The sequence below is a fragment of the Peromyscus eremicus genome, chromosome 12, assembly GCF_949786415.1.
Source record: "Peromyscus eremicus chromosome 12, PerEre_H2_v1, whole genome shotgun sequence".
Taxonomy (NCBI): domain Eukaryota; kingdom Metazoa; phylum Chordata; class Mammalia; order Rodentia; family Cricetidae; genus Peromyscus; species Peromyscus eremicus.
In genome coordinates this window covers 70,109,393-70,133,883 of record NC_081428.1, presented here as the reverse complement: position 1 = coordinate 70,133,883, position 24,491 = coordinate 70,109,393, and the positions used below count along the sequence as shown (strand labels likewise).

At 50.1% G+C, this 24,491-nt stretch overlaps 1 protein-coding gene across 1 annotated transcript; it reads right to left on the bottom strand.

Moving 5' to 3' along the window:
• Positions 1-1,133: 1,133 nt before the first annotated feature.
• Positions 1,134-24,098, bottom strand: Bcl6 (BCL6 transcription repressor). The gene is made up of 10 exons (XM_059277119.1): positions 24,049-24,098; positions 13,897-13,935; positions 12,855-13,026; positions 10,964-11,185; positions 8,388-9,365; positions 7,678-7,862; positions 6,139-6,306; positions 4,482-4,612; positions 4,241-4,378; positions 1,134-2,339 (listed from the first exon to the last, which is right to left on the bottom strand). Exons 3-10 carry the CDS (start codon positions 13,013-13,015, stop codon positions 2,196-2,198), a joined length of 2,127 nt encoding a protein of 708 aa, XP_059133102.1. The 5' UTR covers positions 13,016-13,026; positions 13,897-13,935; positions 24,049-24,098; the 3' UTR covers positions 1,134-2,195.
• Between the last annotated feature and the right edge of the window lie 393 nt (positions 24,099-24,491).

The window sequence follows — 24,491 nt, the reverse complement described above, 5'->3', positions numbered from 1 at the left end:
GAAGGAGCCTGGGGCCAGCCTCTCTCAGGCCTGTGAATTGTCATTCCTGAAGCTGTCTCTTCTGTAAGTTCTTCTGCCAGGTTTCTATGGGAGCAGAGGGATCATTTTCTCCCTTTTCAAAGACCAGGGTGAGTTGAGGCCTTGAGCTGGCAAGTCCTTTAAAGTCATTTTCAAAGGAAACCTGAGCTGCAAGGCCGTGCGGTTGGCAGAGGGTGGCGTGACTTTCTGAAGCTCTCTCTGGGGCTTTGGGTGGTCAGCTCCTCCGGCTTCCCGACACGTGCTCAGAGCTTGCTGCAGTCACTGCCGTGAGCTGGTCAGTGGGCACATGTCCCCTCTCCATCGCCACCCAGGAACAGGAAGGGGATGCGGGCTTTCTCTTCTGGGCCCATTACCAGAACCACACTTGTCTTCCCAGTTCTCGGAGCCTGTCAATCAGACTTGGTCCTTGGGGTTTTCTGAGGTAAAATAAAAATGGATGCCAAAGCAGGCCAGTGTGAACTTACATCTGAATCATGGATTCATAAACGGTCTGGTTAACCCAGTCTCCTCTTAGATAAGATTAGCAAAAATGGTGATTCAACCCACAGAGGAGGGGTGGCTGTAGGGCTTGCTTGGCTTCTGGCCAATCATAAAGCTTTTAAGTCTATAAATGTCTGTCAGTCACCCGGGAGACACCAAATGTACTGAGGCTGAGAAATGTGTGGCTTAAGCCAGATGCCTCTGACCTGCCCTGGGTAGCCAAGTGAAGAGAACTTGCTTATGAAGCCAGGGCCACGATGGGACCTCTCACTTTAGAAAAGAATAATCAACTGAGGCTCCCGTGTGGAAGAGACCAGGAAACGTTTGCGTCTAAAGAGCAAGGGCTGGAATGCAGAGTGCGGCCCAGAGCTGGAGAAGGGTCCATTCCAATCCTCCACTTGACCTACAGGCCCTGTGTCTGGGGTCTGCAGCTGATCCTGTGCTCAGGACAAAAACAAGCAGAAAGAGGACAAACCCCCATCTGGCCTTTTCAACATCTCCCTGGCCAGCAGGCCCTCCCCTCCTCGAACATCTCCCACTGGAACATGAACTCAGGAGGCTGGACCCACCCGGATGGATCTCCACGCAATGATAGATCCTCAGAGAAATCTCCCTTGACTTTTCAACGTTTTATTCTTATATTTGTACAGCTATATTTTACAACGCAATAATGCAGTTTAGACACAGCCAAACCCTGTCTCCGGAGTAATTATAAGAACAAGCAAGACGCAGAATGTGGGAGGAGTCAAACATTCCCAAAGAGACTTGAGTCAGTGACAACTTCAGGTCCCTGTGTCTGCCAACACTTCCAAAAGGGATGGCGCACGTTCGTCCATCATGGAAAACTTCCGTGAAAAAAGGCACCGTGAGGACACGTTACAGGTATATACAAACTGAAAACTAGAACAAAAGTATACATTTCTCCTTCTGCAGCTTTTTTTGTTCTTTTTTTTTGTTTTTAATACACACTTTGTAAATTGTAAACCTTCACTTGCAAAAAAATACAAATACACTGAGGCATTTTAGACAAAATATTTTCTTACTTATACAGACGCAATACTTAAAATATTCTCTTAAGTGCTCTTTCTCAATAAAGATTCTCAGATCCGTGTCTGCCTGCAGATACAAAATCGAGCCTTTAACGCAGTTTTATATTTTCAATATATCTTTTTAGGTTTATATATTTATATTATATATATATATATTTATATATTTACAACTCTGCCATATATTCCTTCACCTTTGGTTAAAAAAATTAAAGCCCTCTCTTTGACAACATACTGAAGTCTTGTCTTTTAAAACAATACATTTACATACAAAAGAGATTTCTGTTCCCACAGAACGTTTACATTCCTCATGTTGCAACCTGTCACGTCAGAACTTTTGCATCCTTCCCTACTTTGATACAGAAAATGATTTTGCTTTTTGCTGACATGGTTTGCCTTACACATAGGAGAAGAAGCAATAGTATTTTCTTAATGTTTTATGGCAGTGTGGGAAGGGGAGCTACCTTGGCTCCCGGTCCGCAAGCCCCACCCCCACCCCCCACCCCAACTATGATTCGCACTAGTGGATGAGAGAGGCACTACATCATGGGATGACCTTTGTAAAGTGTTACAGCATCCTTTGGGGGAGGTTCTGAGAGAAAGGGCTAGGGAGAGTCAACACTCCATGCTTCAGCAGGCTTTGGGGAGCTCCGGAGGCAGGTCAGCGGCCGACACGCGGTATTGCACCTTGGTGTTGGTGATGGCGCCGTGCTTCTGGCGCAGGTGAAGTCGCAGTTGACTTTTGTGACGAAAATGTAGGTTACACTTCTCACACTGGAGAGACACCAGAAGCAAAGTGTTAGCCGTCATCGACTCGAGAGACCGTGTCATTTCTCAAAAACCCAGAGCAGAGCAGAGAAGTCCCTGTGAGGGTGGGGTGGAGGCATCTCCTCCCTCTAAAAGGGCGGGTTCAGTACCCATTTGAATCCTGGCTTCCACTGGATGTTAAGTATACATTGAGCAAATGTCCCTGCCTTCCCTTCCAATGTGTTACTCCTGTTCACCGGGCTTGAGATGCCCTTCCCTGACTTAACTGCATGATTACAAGTCTTATCCAAAATAAATTCCGATGCAAACTCCCCTAATTAGTAACGCATTTCTGAATCTAAGATAGAACAGTCCATCTCTTTCTAGACCTCAGATTTACAGCCTTGCCCCACAATCATCCTGGTGCATTAACGTCCTCATCAGGTGGTTGATACTTTGAAGTTAATACTTCTCATCCAAACTTTGTAGTCTCCCTACTCTCTAGCAGAAGGCACCCTCAGAAAACTGAAATCAGTCTGAATGCAATAGCACAATTGGATTAGATGGCCTAAATTTATGGAGATTCTCGAGTCTGACAGATGTTCTTTTCAAATGCCGCAGGTCCACTGCAACTATGCCAAACATTGCTGTGTATCCTGGCCATACCATCTATCAAGACCTTGGCTTTTCCTTCTGTAAGTAGTTGTGTCAATCAATGCCAAATGTCCCTTTCAATTCTTATAGCCTCTGTGACTAAAATTCCGAGAGGTCACGCCATAGCTGTGAGCTTGACCAACTCAAAGCACTGGATGAATTAGTTACCTAAACAGAGCCAGTTCATGAGGTAGGCAGTACTTCCTGGGTCAATGTACACACAGGGAAACTAAGGCACTAAAGGTGAAAAATTAACTAATTTGCCAAGAGAGAAACAAAGATACTCATCCAAAGCCTTAGAGGCAAGTGAACAAAAATTGGCACGCTTTACCGCTCAACATCTGGGTGTGAGCAAACCGTTCATTGATTAGCCCAGCAGCACCTGAAATGTTACCGTTGACGCCTTAAAGCAGCCTCATACACTATGTAAACAAATCAGTGTGGCTGCGTTCCAATTATATATTATGTCCTATGAAAGTTAAATTTCACATGACTCACAACGTCACAGTTTTGGCTTACACAACATTCAAAACTTAACCAGCAGGCCATCGTTTGCTGAGACTTTGCTCTGCGACACAACCATTCCAACAGCCTCTTCTTAACATGGCGCAAAGCATTTAGGCACCTGCTCTTTCTTTTGAATTTCATTTATTTTTATTTATGCATGTGCGGGCTTATTTATGTGCACCACATGTGTGCAGGTACCAGGGAGGCCAGAAGAGGGTGATGAATCCCCTGAACTGGAATTATAAGTGGTTGTGAACCACCCAATTCAAGTGCTGGGACCTGAACCCACATCTTCTGCAACAGCAGCAAGTGCTCTTAACTGCCCAACCACCCTCCAGTGCCTGCCTGCTCTTTCTCGAAACGATGTTTTCCAGGTTTTCTTTGGGTTCTGGTTTTGGTGTTTTTCTTTGCCATCTTTCTCTGGTTGCTCTCCTACTTCTAAGCTCTGCTTTATCATCTTAGGTACTCATCCATACATGCACCACATGTGTGGTGTAGTGTAGAGGTATGATGGAGACACTCAGCAAGTATTGATGGAAAGAATGAATGGCCCAAATCTATGTCTTCTTTCCTAAGGTACAGGTCACCCAGACCAGTGCTTCCATTTCAAAGATGAGCACACTGGACTTTGACAATCAAGCTCAGATCTAGATCTCCTGAACATTATTAGTCCACTGTACGCTAGAGGTTGGAGCACATAGCTCCGCTGCCCACTTGCTCCACATCCCTCCCTCCCAGGCCAGCCAGGAGCCACAGGGTCTACATACATGGTAAGGTTTCTCTCCTGTGTGGATGCGCAGGTGGCTCTTTAGAGTCTGAAGGTGCCTGAAGCGGGTGCCGCAGATTTCACAGGGATACGGCTTCTCTCCAGTGTGGATGAGCACATGGGCACGCAAGTGGGCCACCTGGACGAGGAGCACAGGGTGAGGGGTGCGGCCAGGGTGCACTGCCAGCCTATGCCCAGGTCCTCATCCCCACAGCGTCCCTTCTCCATGCTGCCCTGCTCACCTGCACAAACCTGGCTCCACAGGTCTCACACTTGTAGGGCTTTTCTCCAGAGTGAATTCGAGTGTGGGTCTTCAGGTTGGCTGGCCGATTGAACTGCGCTCCACAAATGTTACAGCGATAGGGCTTCTCACCTATTGCCAAGATACGTGTTTTCCATTATGATGGAGGACCACACTGACCCTAAACTTCAAAGCAACTACTCCTGTCCAAGGCCACTAATGCCTCCCCTTCTCTACAGGGAGGTCAGAGGGAGGATCTAGGGCAGCGGTTCTCAACCTCCCTAATGCTGCGACCCTTTAATACAGTTCCTCCTGGTGGGGTGACCCCCCAGCCATAAAATTATTTCACTGCTCCTTCATAACTGTAATTTTGCTACTATTAGGAATCGTAAAGTAAATAGCTGTGTTTTCCGATAGTCTTAGGTGACCCCTGTGATGGGGTCGTTGGACCCCCAAAGGGATCATGACTCGCACGCAGGTTGAGAACCACTGATCTAGGGACCTGTCATCCTTGCTCACACACACCAGCACAGCCAGCAGTGGACAAGGCCAAGAAACCAGCATGGATGGCATGGTTGGGATGGAAGTCAATGCTATGCACAGAACACGGTGGGGAAGGGTTCAAGAAGCCCGACCTGCAGAACAGGTGTTGTCACTAGGGTCATCTGCCTGTAGGGCTTGAGCAAGACACTGCCCTTCTCTGGGCCTCAGTTTCCCTCTCTGAATGGGAAGGGCTGATCCAGGCGACCTGGGCAGACTCCTCGGGCTCTTCCCTTGGACAGACTGATGCAATAATCCACTCAGTCACCAGGGAGATACAATCAGGCTGCTCCAGTTTCTCCCAGAACATACTTTTCCGCTTGTGGCAAGTACAGCTGTATTCCATTTGCAAGCAAGGCGGGGTGTGGGGCCGAGCAGAAGCCGGGCAGAGGAAACCAATCTACAGTTGAGCCTTCCACCGTGGAAAGTTTCAGGGATAATGGGGCCACTGAAAGGTCTGAGAGCTAGTTAATGCCCACAACAATGAGGTTGTGAGAAGTGTCCCGGGAAAAAGAACGTAAGTTGGTTGATAAGTCCTTGAGGGACATCCAGCGGCTTTCAGTTTTAGCTGGCTTTACCCAAACCCAATCCACTTTGCCTCTATCAGCATTAGTCTCCTCCTGCAACCAGGGGGATTAATTCTTCTAACCCCAGCAAAGGCAGAGAAGCAGGACAAAAATCTCAGAGGAAACACAAAGCATAAGGGGAGGTGGAAGGGACAAGGCAGGGTTAAGCCCCTAGTTCGGTGGTTCTCAACCTTCCTAATGCCGAGACCCTTTAATAAAGTTCCTCATGTTGTGGTGACCACCCCGCCTCCCCAATCATGAAATTACTTTCGTTGCTACTTCGTAACTGCAATTTTGCTACCGTTATGAATCATAATGTAAACATGTGACATGCAGGATATCCGATATACGACCCTGTGAAAGGGCCATTCAGCTCCCGAGGGGTCGCGACCCACAGGTTGAGAACCACAGTACTAGGCGAAGCCAGGATGCGGGGCCTGCCTCCTGCGTCACTCCCACAAAGTCCTCAGGTTATTTGTTTGTTTGCTTGTTTTCCTAAGATCACTGTCTGCAATCCCTGACTGGGGCACTCACTGTGGGACAAGGCCATACCCGTGTGGACGGTCTTGTGGCTGGCGAGGTTGCCTTTGTAGCGGAAGGAGGCCTGGCAGCGGTCACATTTGTAGGGTTTGTCGCTGTGCGTCTGCAGTGTGTGCCTCTTGAGCGAGGCCTCCTCGGAGAAGCGGCAGTCACATTCATTGCAGAAGAAGGCCCCGTTCTCTGCAGAGTGGTGGGGGGACACCGGGTCAGCAGGAGAAGGCAGGGTAGAGCCCCAAAGCCTCCCTCCTCCGGAGCCATGTCGGAGCCATGTCGGCGCTACGCTGGACCCCAGGCTCCCTAACCAGCACTCAGGGGAACCCACGGGACCAGTGGGATTTTCATTTTTCTTAGCATGCAGAGTCTCAGTCATGGAAGACAGAGACAGGAGGCGGACTGAATCCCAAGGTCCAGACACTCACTCTAGGGCTCTCGTCTGGCCTCACCAATTTGAGGACACCTTAGTTTTGTTTTTTTTTTTTGTCCTCCTGGAGCTCTGAGAAGGTTTCATCAGTTCAAAGTTCAACTTGTATTCATACACAGCAGCCCCGGGGCAAGACCCTCTAAGGTCCTCTCTTTGTTTCCCTCTCCAAAGTCAGGCTAATAATCCTGTCCTGCCCTCTCACAAGAGCACGTTATACAATGAAAAAAAAAAAAAAGAATAAATTATGGGGACATGGGACATAGGTTCTTTAAATCCCTACAGAAGGGATTAATGATGAAGATTCCATGGTCATCTTCACACAAAGATAGGACACTAAAGATGGAATGGAGGCCCAGAGACAGGAACTGGAACGCAGAACAGTCATCTGAGGTCAGGCAGGCACAGTCTCTAATTTCCCTCTGATCTGTGACCCTGGGGCAAACTGCTTGCAGCCAACAACTTCTTTATTTTGTCACAACAATTTGAGAATGGTATATCGCTGCAATTTAACCCTGATTATGTAGTTCCTTGGTCACAAAACATAGTTGCTAGAGCTGGGTAAAGAGTGAGACCTTCTATCCGGTTAAACACTGAGGGAGCCAAGACTGACTATATGGAAATGTTAATTTAATAATTTAGTTCAACTGACTTAATCCAGCAAACATTTTCTAAGTACATCCTCCACGCTAGGAACCAACTAAGGCCCGTGAAAGATACATGAGTGACTAAGGCCTTATGTTTCTCCACAGAGAATCTACAGCCTTCCAAGAAACACTGCCATGTACCCAGGTCAGTACAGTAGTTTGGGCAGACAGGCTGAGAAAGCTCTGGGGGTTCCAGCAGCCCTGTAGGCCACCTATGCTGGGGTGAAGCTGGAGATTTCTCAGCCACTGCAGCTACCCAAGTTCAACACCTCCATCTGATGGCTTGTCTGGATCAGCCCCGTTCCTGGGAGATGGAGAGGGGGGAGGAGGAGTATCTATTGTTGGTGATGGTGAGTACCAGTGGACTTCTAATCCAGGCCATGTCCCAGGAACAGCATCACGAATAAAATGGAAACACAAATCCCATGGAGCAGAGGGGCCTCCCTTCTCCTAGACATTGAGAGGAAGGAGGAGAAAGGGACTCACCACAGCTAGAATCTGAATATTCCGACTGGGTCTCTCCCATCTCCTCGGGGAACGTGGGGCCAGCAGTGTGGAGGCACATCTCTGTATGCTGCGGGGACTGAGAGCCACAGGACGTGCACTTTGGGGGGTGCATGTAAAGGGGTGAGTGGCTCTCGCTGCTGCTTCGGGGGGAGCCTGTCAGGGACCTGTGGACAGAAAAACGGGGCATCAGCACCCAGCAGTGAAGCGTGGTCCACGTGGTCTCCACGCTATCCTCTCTCTGTATGTTCGAGCAAGCCCAGAGACCAGTTACCATGTGCAGTTCTGAGGCTCAGAGCCCTCCCCTCTTCTACTGGCTTGAGTCAACGAATAACCCATTTTCACTTCCAGGCCCACTTGCTTCTCCCAGGCCTGCAGCCCACAGCCTTCCTCAGTCTAAAAGAGGGGTTCCCTGCTCCACCAACACCACAGGAAGTGCTTTGGGATTTGTGGAGTGCTTTTCTCTTACACAAACCAATGCTCTCTCTTGCTACGGAAAACAAAACTAAAACAAAAATACAAACTTCAGTGTAATGCGCTTCCTGACTCAGGCTAAACTCACTCTGATCCTAATCCCCTTCAGCATTTCAGACAGAAAACAGCCCTGCACTCTGCATGCATCAGAGGCTATGAACCTCAGAGCTGTGCTCAGGTAACCCCTGACCTTAGACCCATGAGTACTCTGAAATCACCTGTTAACGATGTTATTGAGCCGGCTAGCTTGGGGGATGGTAGAGTCCTCCCCACTGGCACTCAGCTTGGTTGGGGACTGGAGACCAAGGTTCTCAGGCTCCATGGGTGGCTGGCAGGCAGACGGGGCAGGGTAGGCTCGAGGGGACAGGCGGCCCAGCTCTGCCTGCTCAGAGCCCTCCGGTTTGGCATTCTGGTTGAGGTTGTTGAGCACAATGAACTTATACTTCTTCCAGTTGCAGGCTTTAGGGTCAGTGGGGCTCTTGGCTGGAGGGGAGCCGGAGGCCTGAAGGATGCATGCGTTCTTGCTACTGCAGGACTCTGTGGGTGAGTTGGGCTGGCAGTCGGATTTCTGAGGACTCTGGGGACTAACCAGACCCTTCCGGTTCAAGGGTGCATTGTGGGGCTCAAAATGCAGGGCTATTTCATCCTCTGAAGAGGGTCTCTCTTCTTCTTTGCTGGCCTTGTCACAGGGAAAGTACGAGGCATTCCGGGCAGAAGGGGCAGCTGGCTTGGGGCCCTCAGCCACACTGTAGTGCATATCACTCCGTGCCTCCTCGGGGACTGCCTCCTTGGGTGAGTAGATGCTGCTGTGGCAGAAGCTGGGGGACACCTCCATGGCCGGCCTGCTATACTCACTGGGGACTGGCCTGGCACTGTCACAGGAGAGGGTCCGTTCCTTGGGAAAGGGGTTGGCCACAGGCATGCGGGCGTGGGCGTCTCGTAGCTCCTCATCAGAGAAAAGGAAGCTGCTGAGTGGGAGATGGCTGTACATAGGATATGAGGCTGGTGGTGTCGACAGGCCACTGTACAGGCTAGGGGCAAAGGCTCTGCTCTCACACCCAGGAGTATTTCTCAAAGGCAGATTGGTCTCCACAACCTCACGACCTCTGTAGGCCATGATGTCATGGGGCATCAGCATCCGGCTGTTCAGGAACTCTTCTCGGGGAGGCTTAAGTGCAGGGACCATTTCTGCTTCACTGTGGGGGTTTAAAAAAAAAGGAGAGCCAAAATTAGAACCGTTAAACAAATGACCTTCTGGTGACGCTGCTGTATAACCCCATCTGGGCTTGAGTCAGCCAGACACGGGAGATGTGACTCTGGAGTGGGAAACCCAATTACAGGGCATTAACACTCAGCAGTCTAGCAATCCGAGCGACAGTTGGGGAAACCAAGGAAGATGAGCTACTCATATACTCTGTGTCTGACTGGACATGACCTTGTAAGTGTGAGGCACAGACGTATGCATGTCTTTGGAAACTATAATTCTTCCGATGATTTAGAATTTTATGGATTACATAAAGCTTTTAAAGTCCTTATCTCATTTGGAGGAAGGAGATAAACTGCTTGAGCAAAATCCTGCAGGGAGAAGCAGACATTTTATACACACGGAAAGAAGGAGGGGAGGGTGTGTGTATGTCGGTACTATACATTCGGAGGATATCCACTAAAAGTCCTGCCCTGTAGGTTCAATGGATTCACCAGGAAGTTCAAGGAAGAGAGGAGGCAGTGAGGAGTGCAGAAGCCCTGGTTCCGGAGCAGCCTGGCCTGGTTTGCAAACCCAGCTCTGACCCGGTGCAAGTTGCTTAACCATTCGGAGCACAAGGCTTGGCCTGTATAAAGTACTCCCAAATGATGGCAATGATGAACTTGCCGCCATTATCACCCACTGGAGACAAAAACATTGGCTGCAAATACTTAAAGGGACTTATGTGGGTGAAAAAGTAGGGCAGCTCAACATGCTCCTTCTCCGCAGAGCTAGATCAGAAAGTGAGGGCTACCAGAGCCAGATTTCAAGAGGCTGCAAAGGGGGACTTTCCAACTACCCAAGGTAGACCGTATGGCTCTGAGAACAGGAGTTCTTAGTCCCTGGAAATGTTCAAATACAGACTGGAAATCCCTTCTTTGTTAAGAAAGAAGGCGGCTTCCCTAAAGCTGCTGAGTCAAGTGATTCTGAAACAGTTTGGCCTCAAGTAGCTGCTCCATTTAGCAAGTCTCTCGACTTTTTTGGCTCTCGGGCTCCTCACCCTCTGGTGATGCTCATGTCTCCTACCCCTTGGGTAAGGGTTAGACCAAGTGAACTCAATTCAATTCATTAAGTGCCCTCCCAATAGGAGCGTAATGACCGAGATGAAGAGAAGCGCAGCCGCGTAAACTCAGCAGCTGATGCTCTGGTCGGGAACTAATATATATATATAAACAGTTACAATAGAAACCTACAGGAGAATTAACATAGGCATAAAAATGTTAAGAGAAAGTCATCAGGAAAAGCAAAATGCTGCCTGCCAAACACGAATGAGCTGAGGAAGTCAGAAAAACCTCTATGGCAAAGGCATCCAGTTCTAGCCTTGCAGGGTGAGTGGAAAGAAAGAGACTAAAAGAAAATGTGGCAGAGGTGGGAGGCAGGGGGTACCCAGGATAAGCACATCTGGGCTAGAGTCGGTGAATAAAAGGTAGAAATGAGCATCATTGTAGAAAGGTGGATAGAGTGTGTCATAGAGGCTGTCAGGGCACGCATGAGTTCTGATCCAGAACTACCCTTTCTGTATCCACAGCGTCTACCTAGGTAGCAGCTCACCTGGCCTTGATGAACTTCCTGCATGTGTCCACGACATGTTCCATCTGCAGGTACATGGCTGTAGCCATCACAGCCATGATGTTGCCTTCCCGCAGGTTGAGTCTTGACGTGTACATGAAGTCCAAGAGGATACAAAACCCCTCAGGGTTGATCTCAGGATCCAGATTGATGACACTAAGGTTGCATTTCAACTGGTCGGTGAAGATGCTGTAGAACAGGCCACTGTAAAGCAAACAAAGGTGCCACTGTAGTGGTCACAAAGCACCTGTGCGCCTTGTCTGCCCAGAGCCCAGAGCCCGAAGCTCCACGGCACTTACTAATAACTTCTACTTGTAGAAAGCCCAGGAATTCTTTAAGCATTTTGCATGTTTACATTAACCTGTATCCTCCCTAATCCTGTGAGATATGTACCACCAAGTTCCACCTTTATAAATGGGGAAACTGAGGTAGCAGAGTATGGGAGGTATTCTCAGAATCACAGCCCTGCTCTCCTCTTGTCTAACTTAGCACTCATCTGCAGTCAGTAATCTGACTTTATGGTTCGTATTTCCCTTCCTTTACCACAATACCCTTATTTTAAAAAGTCTACTACCACACGAGGAGTGAGTTAGGGATGGGTAACAAATAATAACACGTCCATATATATTCCACCACCTTTCTCAAAGCCCAAGGATTACCAGAATGTCAATTATTCCTAGAAGATTCAAGTCAAATCCAAGCCATGCCTTAGGTCACATTGTCTAGTCAGTTAAAACTAGAATTCTAGACTAGATTGTCATCTCAACTCTACTCTTTCTGGGTGGGTTGACAGAAATGAGCCAGACCTCCCTTCCCCAATAAGCAACTCTTCAACCTTGGCTAATATCCTTAACTCCTCTGTTCCTTGGTTTCCTTATCTGCCAAGTCAGGGGAGAATAATAGGGTTGCGGCAAGAATGAAAAATGTTAGCAGTATACACTGATTATTTTCTATCTGTACAACCATGTGAGAGTCAATTCTCTCTTCACACTATGTTGGGCCTGAGGTTGAACTCAGGTCATCGGGCTTGGCAGCAAATGCCTTCACCCTCAGAGCCATCTCACCAGCCAGCCCTTCACATTATTTTTTTAAGTGCTATTATTAGACACTGGCTACGTTCTCTAGTTGCAACGCTGAGCTGTGCATCATTACACAGACCTGTGCCTTGCTTTCATTATCTACAAAATGGAGACGTAGTGCCATCCACAGGAGTCAGCTGGCAGGGAGAACTTAGAAATGACTTAATATGATGTCACCCAGGAATCTTGAAATTTGGGAAACTATGAAAAATTAGCTGTCTTATGCACTCTGTGCTTAAACCATGGAAATATAGTTCAGTATAAATTAATAATGTAATTGGGGCATGGTGGTTCATACCGATAATGCCAGCACTTGGAGTGAGAGAATCAGAATTTCAAGGCCAGCCTTGGCTAGGTAATGTGTTCAAGGCTAGCTCTATATTAAATCCTGCTTCAAAAAATAGTTGTTTAATAAAACACAGTTATGACATAGAAGGACAAAAGATGGCAAGCTTGCTTAAACCATTTAGAAACTCTCTTTTGCTTTGCATCCTCACACCAGTTAACTGAATTTCTTTTAGTAACCAGCACGTGTCTCCCTGCTGGCCTCAGACACATCGTGTCTTTGAGAGTGCATTTCTTCACCCACTGTGCCTTTGAAACAGAAACTCTCTTCTAAAGGTGTGTTCCTTCATCTGTTTTCTGAGAGTCCAGAACACCAAGCCATGTGCTGAGATCTGGAGACTAGGAGAATGTCACCTCAGACACAGGGAACAGCCTACATATTCATCTCGCTGGCTGCCAATTCCAGCGCCCCCTTTTCCGCAGTCACCCCTCACTCCAAGACCACTCACCTGCAGGCCATGAGCACTGTCTTATGGGCTCTGAACTGCTCACGGCTCACCACAATGACAACATCAGTCAAGATGTCCCGACTCCGGAGGCGATTAAGGTTAAGAAGAACATCACTCGCATGGCGGGTGAACTGGATACAGCTGTCAGCCGGTGAGGCCATGTTGTCTTCGCCTGAACAGAAGTTTAAACTCCTGTTAGTCCTCGAGAACCTACTCCCTGCTTCTCAAGAGCACCGAACAGATTGCTGAGCATGCTAAGGTGTAGAGTGCAACTCAGGTATCTAGTGGACAACTCATAGCCCATCTCTGGACAATACGATTCATAGCTGTCAAATGGGCAGAATAAACGCTGGGGTAGAAAGCTCTTTAGAGGAAAGGGGAAGGGAAGGACTGTTTGTTAAGTGTTTTTCCCACACACTAAAGACGCTGCCAAGCATTGAGAGGCCGTGAGTATGTTGCAACGGAGAAAACCACTCTTGGAGAGTTACCCAGTTCGTTTTGCCTTTCACCAGCTCTGTACCGTGGAGCATGCTGTTACCGTTTCTGGGTTTGGGTTTTCCAAAATAGGAACAGCAATACCTATGTGGTATTTAAAATTAGAAATATGTGCCTAGACCATAATAGGTTCTTTAAAAAAAAAAAAAAAGGTGCAGCTATTTTTATCAGCCTGTCATTTCATTATCCATCCCATGCTCTGGGATTGTGAGTTGTCTTGTTCAATAGTTTGAAAACTTAGCACTAGCCCAGCACTGGCAGAGTTGGCGATCAGGTTAGCCCGAACTAAGAAGGAACAAGGGGATGAGTGAGTAACACCGTGCAATGGTGTTAAGTCTGTTAGCACAGGACAGAGGGGTGAGGACTGAGACCACTATGGAGAGAATTAATTATCCTTTGTTCATCGAGTGAAAGGTGGCAAGCTTAAAAACAAAACAAACAAACAAACAAAAAACAAAAACAAAAAAAAACAAAAAACCATGCACGGGTAAAATCCAAAAAAATAATTTATCTACAAATCTTATAGCATATAATTTAATTCACTCACCCAATGCCTTGCTTCACAGTCCAAAATTTTGCTTTAAAACTGCAGAGAAGAGAGCAAACAGAGATTGACTAAATGAGTGTAAGATTGTCCACTCCGGTCTTAATTTAGGACACACGTAGTTAGCTTTGCTTTGATAGCTGTGGCCTGCCAGCTGGTGCAGTTTTCCCACAAGCTAGCAAACACACTCCATCTCTGTGCTTATAGAAACAACTCAAAGCCAGCCGGTCACAATGCCTTAGCCTTGGTGCTGGGAATACCACTGCACACATTAATTACATATAGCTGTACACATATATTTCCTTTCCCCGGGCTAAAAAAAATATACACGTCAAAAGTCCATTTGAGTTTATGGGAAACAAAAAAAAAATAAGTAGTTCTTTCAATATTCATGATAATGATTCTTCAGGGACCTAAAAACACTGGATGCTATTCAAACCCTTGCTAAAAATATTATCTTTCAAGTCTTAGAATGATTCCACAAGGCTGATAGGGCCAATATCTTTATCCTTATTTCACTGGTGATGAAATTGAGACTCAGAGTTCAAATGACTTGTTCAGGACAAACAGCCAGCCAGTATCTCCTGATTCCCTGGAACACTTAAGGCTGAATACCAAGTCTACAGAATAAAGCCCGAGACATCATGTTTGCGCATTCCTTGAGTATCTTTGCCCTCTTTTTCAAAGTTTCCCCTCCCTCTGTTTCCAGGTCTAAAACTAGGCAGAGGACTGACCATAGCTTCCAAGTTTGGGGTTCTCCTGGCTGGTGAAAGATTTAGCTGTGTGGTTTAGCTGAGAACTGGCCAGGGAGCCTTAAAGAGATTTAATGAAGTATGTGTTCTTTCCAAATTGGTTTCTCTTAAACAAAAATCATTAGGAGCATAGGTGTAAGATTCTCCTTTATGATCAGATGTGGGCTGCGGAATAGAACAATAATATATTGGAACTCTGTTCTCCCATTTAAACAGCACAGCCCTCCAAAGCTGCTTTCCGGGTAAAGGAGCCTAAGGCCAGTGAGGTCATGTTGGGCCACGTAGATAGTTGATGTCCTGGCCCTAGGTCTTCTGGCTCAGATTCCTGTCCCCTTTCCAAGTCGGCCTACGTGCTGTGGAACACGCAGGACAGCAGCACCCTGAGGTGGGTGAATCTCAGTTTCAAGCTCCTTCCCCCACACAAACTTTGCCCCATTCCATGGGGCTGAGTCTTACCAAATGAGCACTCTACAATGAGAGGCTTCCTGGGGTCTGTGACCACTCAGCTATTTCTCTGTGGTCCCCAGTGCCAGTCAGGCAGCCTCATCAGTGTCAAGGTTAATACGTGCGTGTGAGTGAGTGGGTCCGGGGTAGGAAATGGGGAAAGAGAGAGGACAGAAAAAGACAGAAGAGCCGGTTTCTTCCTGAGCCCATCCGAATTCAGAGTGAGGAAACAGATTTCACTTGAACCTCACCCAAGTTCAGTGAACAGTCTCTTTTTGAAAACAAATGCTAAAGACACGTGAAGTTTATTTACTAACTTTCTCCCGCTTCCCCACGGAAGAAGAGATCCACAAACCTCTTCTGGAATACTTGGGCTGAGCCATAACCACCAGCTCACTTGTGGATTTCCAGTCACAGACTTTTGGAACCACAGGAAGCCCAGATTTGCCATTTCACCATGACAAGTGGCAGTGACTCACTCCAGATGAGGACAGACCGAAGCAAACAAAACAGGCAGTCCTGCTATGTCCACTGTCCGGCTGGTCTCGGGCTTTTGTTCTTTAGCCTTAAGCCTGTCTCTCCCTCCACACAGCGCACGCACATACAGGGGCAGCCTGAGTTCTATGGAGTCACTCCTCTCTAAGGACTCACTTCTCTGTAAGCCAACCAGATCTCGGCAGGTCTCCGGAGACACAGCTGCCCGGGTGGGGGCTAACGTTTGAGCTGAATGCCACCTCCCTCCCTCCAGACGCCGCCGCCGCCGCCGCCGATTCGGCAGCTCTCCAAACTAGCACTGGGCTTATTTGTTTGACAAATCACTCACTCCTTTCCCACCCCTTATTGTACCTTCTCTTTAAAACGGCCAGGATTCACTAGGAAGGAAACTGAGGCTCCAGGAACAAGTCCTTGCCCAAGTTCTCAAAAACCATTCTCCAACAACAATGTTCTACGCAAACAACCCCAAGGAGAATCAGGCCAGCAAGGAGAACCGAACCAGAACTGGATCTCCGCTCTAACTCCGGGTCCAGCTGCAGTAATCCCCAGCTAAGAATTAAATGATGACTAACACACCCCTGCATCCTTTCCTCCCTGGGCGCTTTCCTCGTGTGCATTCAATGAGAAAGCTTCACGAACGGAGCTTCCAGTGGGAGGGGAAAGGGGGGAGGAGAGGGGAGAGAGAGAGAAAAAAAAAAAACAGGCAAAGAAGGCAGCAGAACTGGGATGGGGGAGGGAAAGGGGGAGAGGGAGGGAAGGGGGAGAGAGAGAGAGAGAGAGAGAGAGAGAGAGAGAGAGAGAGAGAGAGAGAGAGAGAGAGATCAGAGAGGCAAGGGGAAGAGCTAGCAAAGGAGCCAATGTGAAAGACTCCATCCTTTCCCTTCCCTTTTCGGCGGGGGTGGCACTAGGCAGCCGCACTCGCCTGCTCACACGCACCGGCACAAACCCCAGCCCCGCCACCTGGCAAGCTTGCACAGACTCGCTCACGGCACCTAGGTGTACCTGTCTTCCTTGGGACCGCCCCACCCCCTGGCGATCGGCTGGCACCGCTGCCCATCCGCCTCGAAGCCCCGGAAGGTGCAGCCAGGGCCGGGTGGTAGGACTGTAACGGCCCTTAATTTGGTTACATTCAAATAAATGTTTTCGTGCACGTCGGTATTATGTGCTTTTTTTTTTTTTTTTTTTCCTGTTACTCTGTCAAAGCAGGGGGCCACGAGGGGAATGGCACAGCCCTCTCATTCCCGGAACGTAGTCGACCTCAGCTCTGAGGATTTCATAGAACACTCCTGCCCAGCGCGGGCTCCAACGAGAAGTAACTTTCCAGGAAGCCGCGGCCTGACAGCCCAGTCCGGGTTGCTGGCTGCGCAGTGCTGGCCGGGGACGGACCACCCTTTCCCCTAAATCTGCCATCCACAAGGGTTCCGGCTTCCAGGCCCGAGTCCCCCTGGTCCCCATCCCTGACCCCAGCCATCTGAAAGACGCAGAGTGCGGAGCCCAAGAGCCGGGAGACAAGTCTCGAGACAGAGGCTGGCCTCCTGATTTCCAGTTTGCCCCATTCTGGCAACTGGGTGCGCTGGTGTTTGTTTGCTTTGGTTTTGTATTGTTTGTCCTAGGGGTTTGGTGTTATTCCTCGGGGTTTCTTTTTGTCTTCTTGTTTGCTACCTTTTTCTCTACTTTAGAAGGGAATGGGTAGGTAAGAAGTCAAGGTCAAAAAGTTGGAGTCCCCGGGACTAAGGATCCCCATCCTTCGAGACCTGGCCGAATTAGGAAAAAAAAACCAACACACTAAACCTGAAAGAAAACTAAACTGAAAGCCCCTTCCGCCTACGTTGGCAAGAAAGGGGAGGTTTCCGCCCAGTCTTCTTTAGAGCCAGAGCTACCAGGCTGAAGCCAGACAGGCTCCGGGATTCCAGAATCTTATTTTCCTGAAACCATAGAGACCCGGTAAAGGCGCCGACTGCGCCGACTAATACACTGCAGGGTTGCCTCGCCTTCCCAGGAATGAATCCCCCCCTGTGGCCACCCACTAAGTGCTCTCGGTCGCCTTGCGCTTTGGGGGCCGTATCTGCACCACTTGGGTCCAGTCCTAAAGTAGCGGGTTGCATCTCTGCACCGCACATCCTTTCGGTGGCGGAGGCGGGGTCAGCCTAGCACCCCAGAGATGGGGGCCTCTCTGGTCTTAAGATCCTGTTGTGGGTTTTCCTCGTCCTTCGCCCTGGGCTAACGCGACAAAAAGGGGATTTTATATGGGACAGGAGTGAGTTATCTGAGGAGTCACTGCACTTATTGGAAGTGCCATCATCACAAACGGTGTATTTACCTCGGCCTACCGCTAGAGGGAGCCCTCCATCAAGGCTTGAAACTGCAGCGGGCTGCTCGCCCCGCCCCTCCTTCCCATTGACCTAGTTTGGCCCGCGTCTGGATTTGGAGAACGCCTTTCCACTCCTCTCTATCCAGGATGGTTGTTGGATTATTGGTAATCTAATAACTCCAATAGCTCGCCGAAGACTCTAAAGAGGATCCTGAAAGTGTAAATCACTGTCTAGGGACAAGGAGCTTGACTACAGCGGAGTGGGGAGGTGGGGCTGACGCGTTGAAATCTGCCTCTGGGCTCCAGCAGAAGCGCTCTTCCCTAACAGGACGCTTACTTAGGTCTAGCCACCCCGTTCTGGCGATAATGGGTAGAGTCAAAGTGTTGCTTCTGTTCTGGAGGCAGGGGAGGACAATATTGGTGCTCCTGCCCCTGGGCGGCGGTGACAACCTAAGATAAGAAGAGATGGGGGTGTGCGATGGCCTCCTCAGCTGCGTGAGCTAACCAGAGGACTTTATGTCCTGACTTTCATTTCTGTTACGTGTCCTGCCTCAGAGCTCTTGCAAGGCTGCAAACTTCGAGGAAATAAAAATAAAATAATAGAGGGATGTGTTTTTATCATCAAGAGCTGAAGAGCTGAAGAACCTGGCCGAGACAGCCTCCCGAAGGCCTGCAGGCAAGGCCAGCAAACTACGTCCTTCAGCAGAGCTCTCCTCCCCGATCCTGACCGGACTGGGATCGGCCTTGGGGTAGGGTGGGGGTGGGGAGTACTGTGGGGCAGGAGAGAGAGGCATGATCTTCCCCCCAAGCAAACAATGCCTTTTAAAATTCGATCTGGACAGAAGTCAGCCAAGGTCTTTATTCACGTTAATGAAGATGGAAGGCACTAACTGTCCTTGGAAAGCGATGAGTCAAACTTGACCGCGCTTCAGACACGTCCCCAGATTCGTTTCCAACCCGAACAGAGGCGCGTTTCTCCGCGCGGCGGCCTGGGACAACTCCCGCAGTGATAGAGGATGAACTGGATTCCACCCGGCCGGCCGGGGCGGGGGAAGACAGCTGTGTCTCCGCGGGGAGGACGCGGGCCGCCGCTAGAGGTCGCCAGCGCGCCAGGGCAAGCGGGCCATCTCGGGAAGGAGCGTGGAGAAAGAACTTCACTCAAGGGATGGGGCATAACGTCTCAAAGAATAATGCTCTATTTATTCACAGCTCCCCTCTGTCTCCTCTCTCCTGCCACTAAGTAAAGGATAAACGGGATGGAAAGAGAGAGAGAGTTCAAACTTGGAGACAGCTAGACGAAGTCGCCCCCAGCCACCCTACTCTCCGTGCAAGCATGTGCTGCAGCTTTGAGATGCCCCACCCCCTCGGCACCTCGGTAATCTTCCCACGTCTACTGTCAAAAGCCTCACGCTAAAGACTGGGAGGGAACGGTTTCCAGTGCGCAGCGGTGGCTCCGCCACCTGAGGTTAAACTGCTGTCCACCGTGCACTGGGACAACCTCCCCGGATGAATTCTTTGGAACTCAGAAACTTACTGTTTGGCCTCATTCCACAACAGCAACGACGAAGTTGTAAATCCTAAAGCTCCTGAGCGCTTCGGGTTGACATCTTTCTGCTAACCAACTTTCTCTGTGGAGAGGCCACAGACGTCCTCAAAGACAGGGCCGTTTCTTAGTCGGGATAGATAGTTAAGGCTGGGCGATCGTGGATGCGGACAGCGGGGGCTTATGGGTTTCATCTGTCTTGTCAACCACTTTGAGGTCAGATGCCATCCCCATTGGAGAATGCCCTTCCCGTCGGTCCTGGTATCTGATCAGGATCAGACCACCACTCCGAGCAGGAACCTTGACCACAGCCGACCACTAGGTGGCGGACTCGGTCCGTTCAAGAATCACCCGGCCAGCACAGCCTTCCACACAGGGTACCCCGCTTCACTAGAGGGTTTTTATCTGTCTCTTGGGGAGTGGGGGTAGGGTGAGGGGAGATGCTTCCCAAACTGAAGTCGGAAAACATTTAGCGGTTGAGCAGATGTAATTCCGTTCTCCCGGTGCTCATGCCTCTAGGTAACATCGCACCGTTGTTTCGGGGGGGGGGGGGGGAGCTGCTTTCAGGTATTATTTGGTTATTTGTTCCCCTCCTCCCCCTCGCTCAAAGCTGGCTACACTCAACTTTCAAAACGAATGACACCTGAAAGTACGGAGAGAAATTCTTGCAAAAAGGAGGGAGGGAGAGACCCTGAGGGAGGGGAAAGGAGGGATGGGAGGAGAGAGGGAGAGAAAGAGAGGAGAGGGCGGGGCGGGGGGGGGGCAAAGGTTGGGAGTAAGCTCATGAACCATCCCCACCAGAAAGGGGGAAATCGGAGCTAAGACCTTGGCCCACTGAGCAAGGCAGGGGAGGGGAACCGAACCGAACACGTTCTCCAGGGGGTGCTACTGGTCTGGAAATGGGGAGCAGGGAGGGTCGGAAGGAGCGAAAGGAGGCCAGCCAGCCAGCCGGGCCACCGTGCAGGGCCAGCCAGCCGGGCCACCGTGCAGGGCCCTCGCGCGCGCGCCGCCGAGGTCCCACTTGTTGCGCAGTGAAGGACACCAGCGCGCGCCGCCGCCGCCGCCCGGCTCTGACTCCCCCGCGGCTGCAGCCCAGCCTGCCGCGGCTACCCTGCGCCCCACAGACCTCTCCCCACCACCCCGGCACACGCCAACCACAGCCCCCGGGGGAAAAAAACTGCAGCACGTTCAGCCCCACGGGTTTTCCGCACCAACACATTCCTCCTTTTCTCAAAGTCAGACCGTCCGCAGACCTCGGGCACCCTGAGCCGTCAAGTCCGAAGCGGGAAAGAGCTGCATCAGCGCCCCCCCGCCCCCGAGAAGTCGCTGCTCAGAGCCAACTCCATCCCACCCCCCAACCGGTGCCACCCCTGCAGGGGTGTCCTTAAATTACGGGAAGGGCATCGCCTATTATTGACACTGTGCTGGTTTGGAAAACGACGTGTTTCTATCCTCTTTTAAGAGGTTAACTGCAAAGTATTTTCTTTAAAGGTTTCATCTCTCAAATTTTTTTGAAAATCTCTCAGAGGGAGTTGGGACCACATGCCTAATTACGGTCATTTCACAATTATTTTTCGAGTATTTGGCTTTTACCAATAGTTTTGCCCACCAAGGGGTGGCGCTGCCGCACCACCTCCCTGAAACTTGAAGGTTTTTTTTTTTTTTTTTTTTTTTTTCTTTTCACAACAGAGTGGGATATCCCCAGCAGGGGACAGAGGGAAGGAAGGATTTTGACATCTAGTCATGGCATTTACTCAACCCATAACTGGAACTCCTCCTCGGGGCTCAGTAAACGACAACTTAGAAATCTAGGATGCCATTCCTGACCACCAAGCCCAGAATAAATCAGTCTTTTCAAGAAAATACTGCTGTAAAGCCTTCAAAACTGAGGAGAGGAACAGGGTAATTAGTGAATACCCGCTTTTCCTCGCTGTCTCAGTTGTCATGAACAGCATCCAGCCTTATTGTCGGCACCAAACAGACCCTTAAAATCACTCAACGCCTCAAAGTATTAGAAAAGAAATTCTTCCAAATAGGATACTGGAAATTTCTATTTATAAACGGGGGTGGGGGTGGGGGTTGTCCATCTACAGGTTTCTATTTTGGCCCCAGGACTCAACTGCAGTCATTTTTGCAAGAGAAATGTCCATCTCCTGGTGTTTTCTCTCCATTTCCTCTTCCCCCAGGGACAAATATCTTTCCTTTTTATTAAAATCGGTATATAAAGGAGACTATGATTTCACCTCACTTCTCTGAGCTCGTGTTTGCTACCTCCAGGAATAGCGTGTGGACTAGGGCCAGATGAACTTCAACTTGGGCTGCAGATTTACGAGGTCCTGCTCAAGCGCCAAAGGCTCTTGGTAGTAAATAGTGAGCAAAATAGATACCTGTCTCCGGATGGGTCATGCTGCCCCCTCCCTTATTTTAAAGTTATTTATTAAAACCACACACAACACCTCGCAAAGAAAAAGGGAAACCAGCGAACTGCAGAGGAAGCCAGTGGCATAGCTCAGAGCCACAAACTGTATTTCTAAACAGTCCCTTCCGAAGATCCCTTTCTCTTGCCCCCTCCTCTCCCTCTTTCTTTTTTTCTTTCTTCTCTCTCTCTCTCTCTCTCTCTCTCTCTCTCTCTCTCTCTCTCTCTCTCTCTCTCTCTCTCTCTCTTTTGTGGATAGTACTGCATCCATAGCAATATTTTCCTCCTGGGAACTATACAATGTTTGGGAAGAAAAAGACAAAGATAAAGTCACTTATTTTTTTAGGGGGTGGGATGCGGTACTTGTCTCTACTACAATCAAGGACCCTGTAACAGCTCTAGACGTCCAGCACCGGGTTTGAGGTTATCCCTCACTATCCCTAGCACCAAAATCTCTACGGGAGGGAGCACAACACAGAGGTTATTTATTTTACTCTTAAAAAAAAAAAGAAAGAAAGAAATGTTGGTTGGTGTTGTTGTTTTTCATGGGGGAGTTTTAAAAGTCCTTTTTGCAACACTAGTTCCATTTTCGCCAGGGCTCCAACAACACGGTATTATAAAGGCAACGCAACCCACAGTTCTCAAGACATTTAACGTTCACTGTTTCCGGCAGGGTTGGCCTCCAGCTCCTGCTGCCCCCCAGGCAGCCGATTTCCTAGGTTCCAACTCCCAACCCACTCCCGCCCCGGGCCGCCGCCGCCGCCGCTTTCCCCCGTTCCTACTGCCTCCAGGAGAGCCACAGGTTGCAAATCCAACCAACCTCGCAATCTGTTTTTGCAAAATCACTCACAAAGATCTCCCTTTCGCACCCGCTCCTCCTGTCCGGGGTCCCCCAGCCAAGAGTCACCAAGTGCCCTTCTTCCCTCTCCTAGTCTTTCACATCAGGAACGCGGGCTGGGGTTCTGTTTTAATTCCTTCGCCCAAAAGAAGGACCTTGGGAATCTGAAGCCTGGAATCCGCTATGCCCAGGCCCATAGCTGCCTTTTTACACAGCTTGCACCAAGGGGGGGGGGGGGGAATGAAATTACATTTAGGAAAGGGAGGGGAATTATCGCTGAGAGCCAACACAGTCACGCAGCACCCAAAATACAAACACCGCGGCCGCCAGAAATCCCGCCACCTCCTCGGAGCTCTGGGCTGGCTGGCCAAGATCCCTCGGGTCCCGCACGCTGAAAGCGCCGCAGGTGCAAAAAAACAAAAAACAAAAAACAAAAAAAAACAAAAACAAAAAACCGCGCACCCCTCTCCCGCCCACCCCCCAAAATCCCTGTCCCGCCTTCAAGCCTCCTTCCTCCGGCTGGGCAGACCGAGCGCACCCGGGTTCCCGACTGCCTCGACTCACAACCAAGAAAGAATAATTTTCAAAGTATTCAACATCCCCGCCCCCCCGTGCAAGCGAAGCCTCCCCAAAACACTCTGTCTCTCCTTGGGAAGATCACGGCTCTCAAAGGAAACTGCAGACACGCTACTTCATCTGGCTTTATGACCAAAAAGAAAAGGGAAAATAAAACAACCAGCCGAGGAGTTGGCTTGCATTCCCCCAATGCCGACTCCCGGCTCGGCTGCAAGGCAAGGGACTGGTGAGGGGCCGGGGCCGGTGGATAGCCGCCAACGCGGGCACCGGGAGAACTGAGCGGGGAGGGAGGCAGCGGCGGGGAAGGCAGTTTGCAAGCGAGCAGAGAAAGCAAGCCAAGCCGCGCGAAGCCGGCGGGGCCGCCGCGGTCCGCCCTCCCAGGCCGCGCAGCCCAGCGCCCGCCGCCCCGCGCCCCAGCGTCTCCAAACACCGAAACAACACCGGGCAGGGCGGCACAGCCTCCCCGAGGCGGCCGAGGCGCTCCAAGACAGCAAAAAGAAGAATATACGTATGCGTAAAGCTAGATCCTACAGTGGGAGAGACGTGGGGCTGATCTTCGGCATTTATTTTAACACCTGACAGCTAGAATCAATAAATAGATACATTTATATCAATAGATACACATAGGAAACTTGGAGCCAAAGCATTTGGCAAAAGCGGAAAAAAAAAGAATTAAAAGGTAAAATAATGATCATGAGCAGCGGCGGCGGCAGCGGCACCAGCGGCAACAGCGGCGGCGGCGGCAGCGGCAGCGGCGGCGGCAGCAACAGCAATAATCACCTGGTGTCCGGCCTTTCCTAGAAACTTCTTGCATCACCACTTCTAAGAACCCCAGTTCTAAGAATCAACAGAGCTCAATTCTCGGAATTTGAGCTGCGGGCTTTACCACTGCTCCGCAGCAGGGGAGGACTCGGGGAGGACGGCGCGCGCCGCGGCGCCCTCCCGGCCGGCGCACGGCCTCGGAGCCACGCCGCAGGCCACCGTCCGGTGCGCACCGGGCTCCCCGCAGCCCCGCCGCCCGGAACGCCGAGGGTCCCGCGGCGGGCGAGCGCGGCTAGCAGGCGAGCCTCCCTGTCCCCGGCCGCCGATGGAACGGTCCGCTCCGCCGCCGTCACGTGGGCTCCTCCTCCGTGACGTCGGCGTCTTCGCTGTAGCAAAGCTCGGCCTCTGGAATTCTGAGAACTAATTTGCTATTCGGTGACATAAGAGGGGGAGTGCGCTTC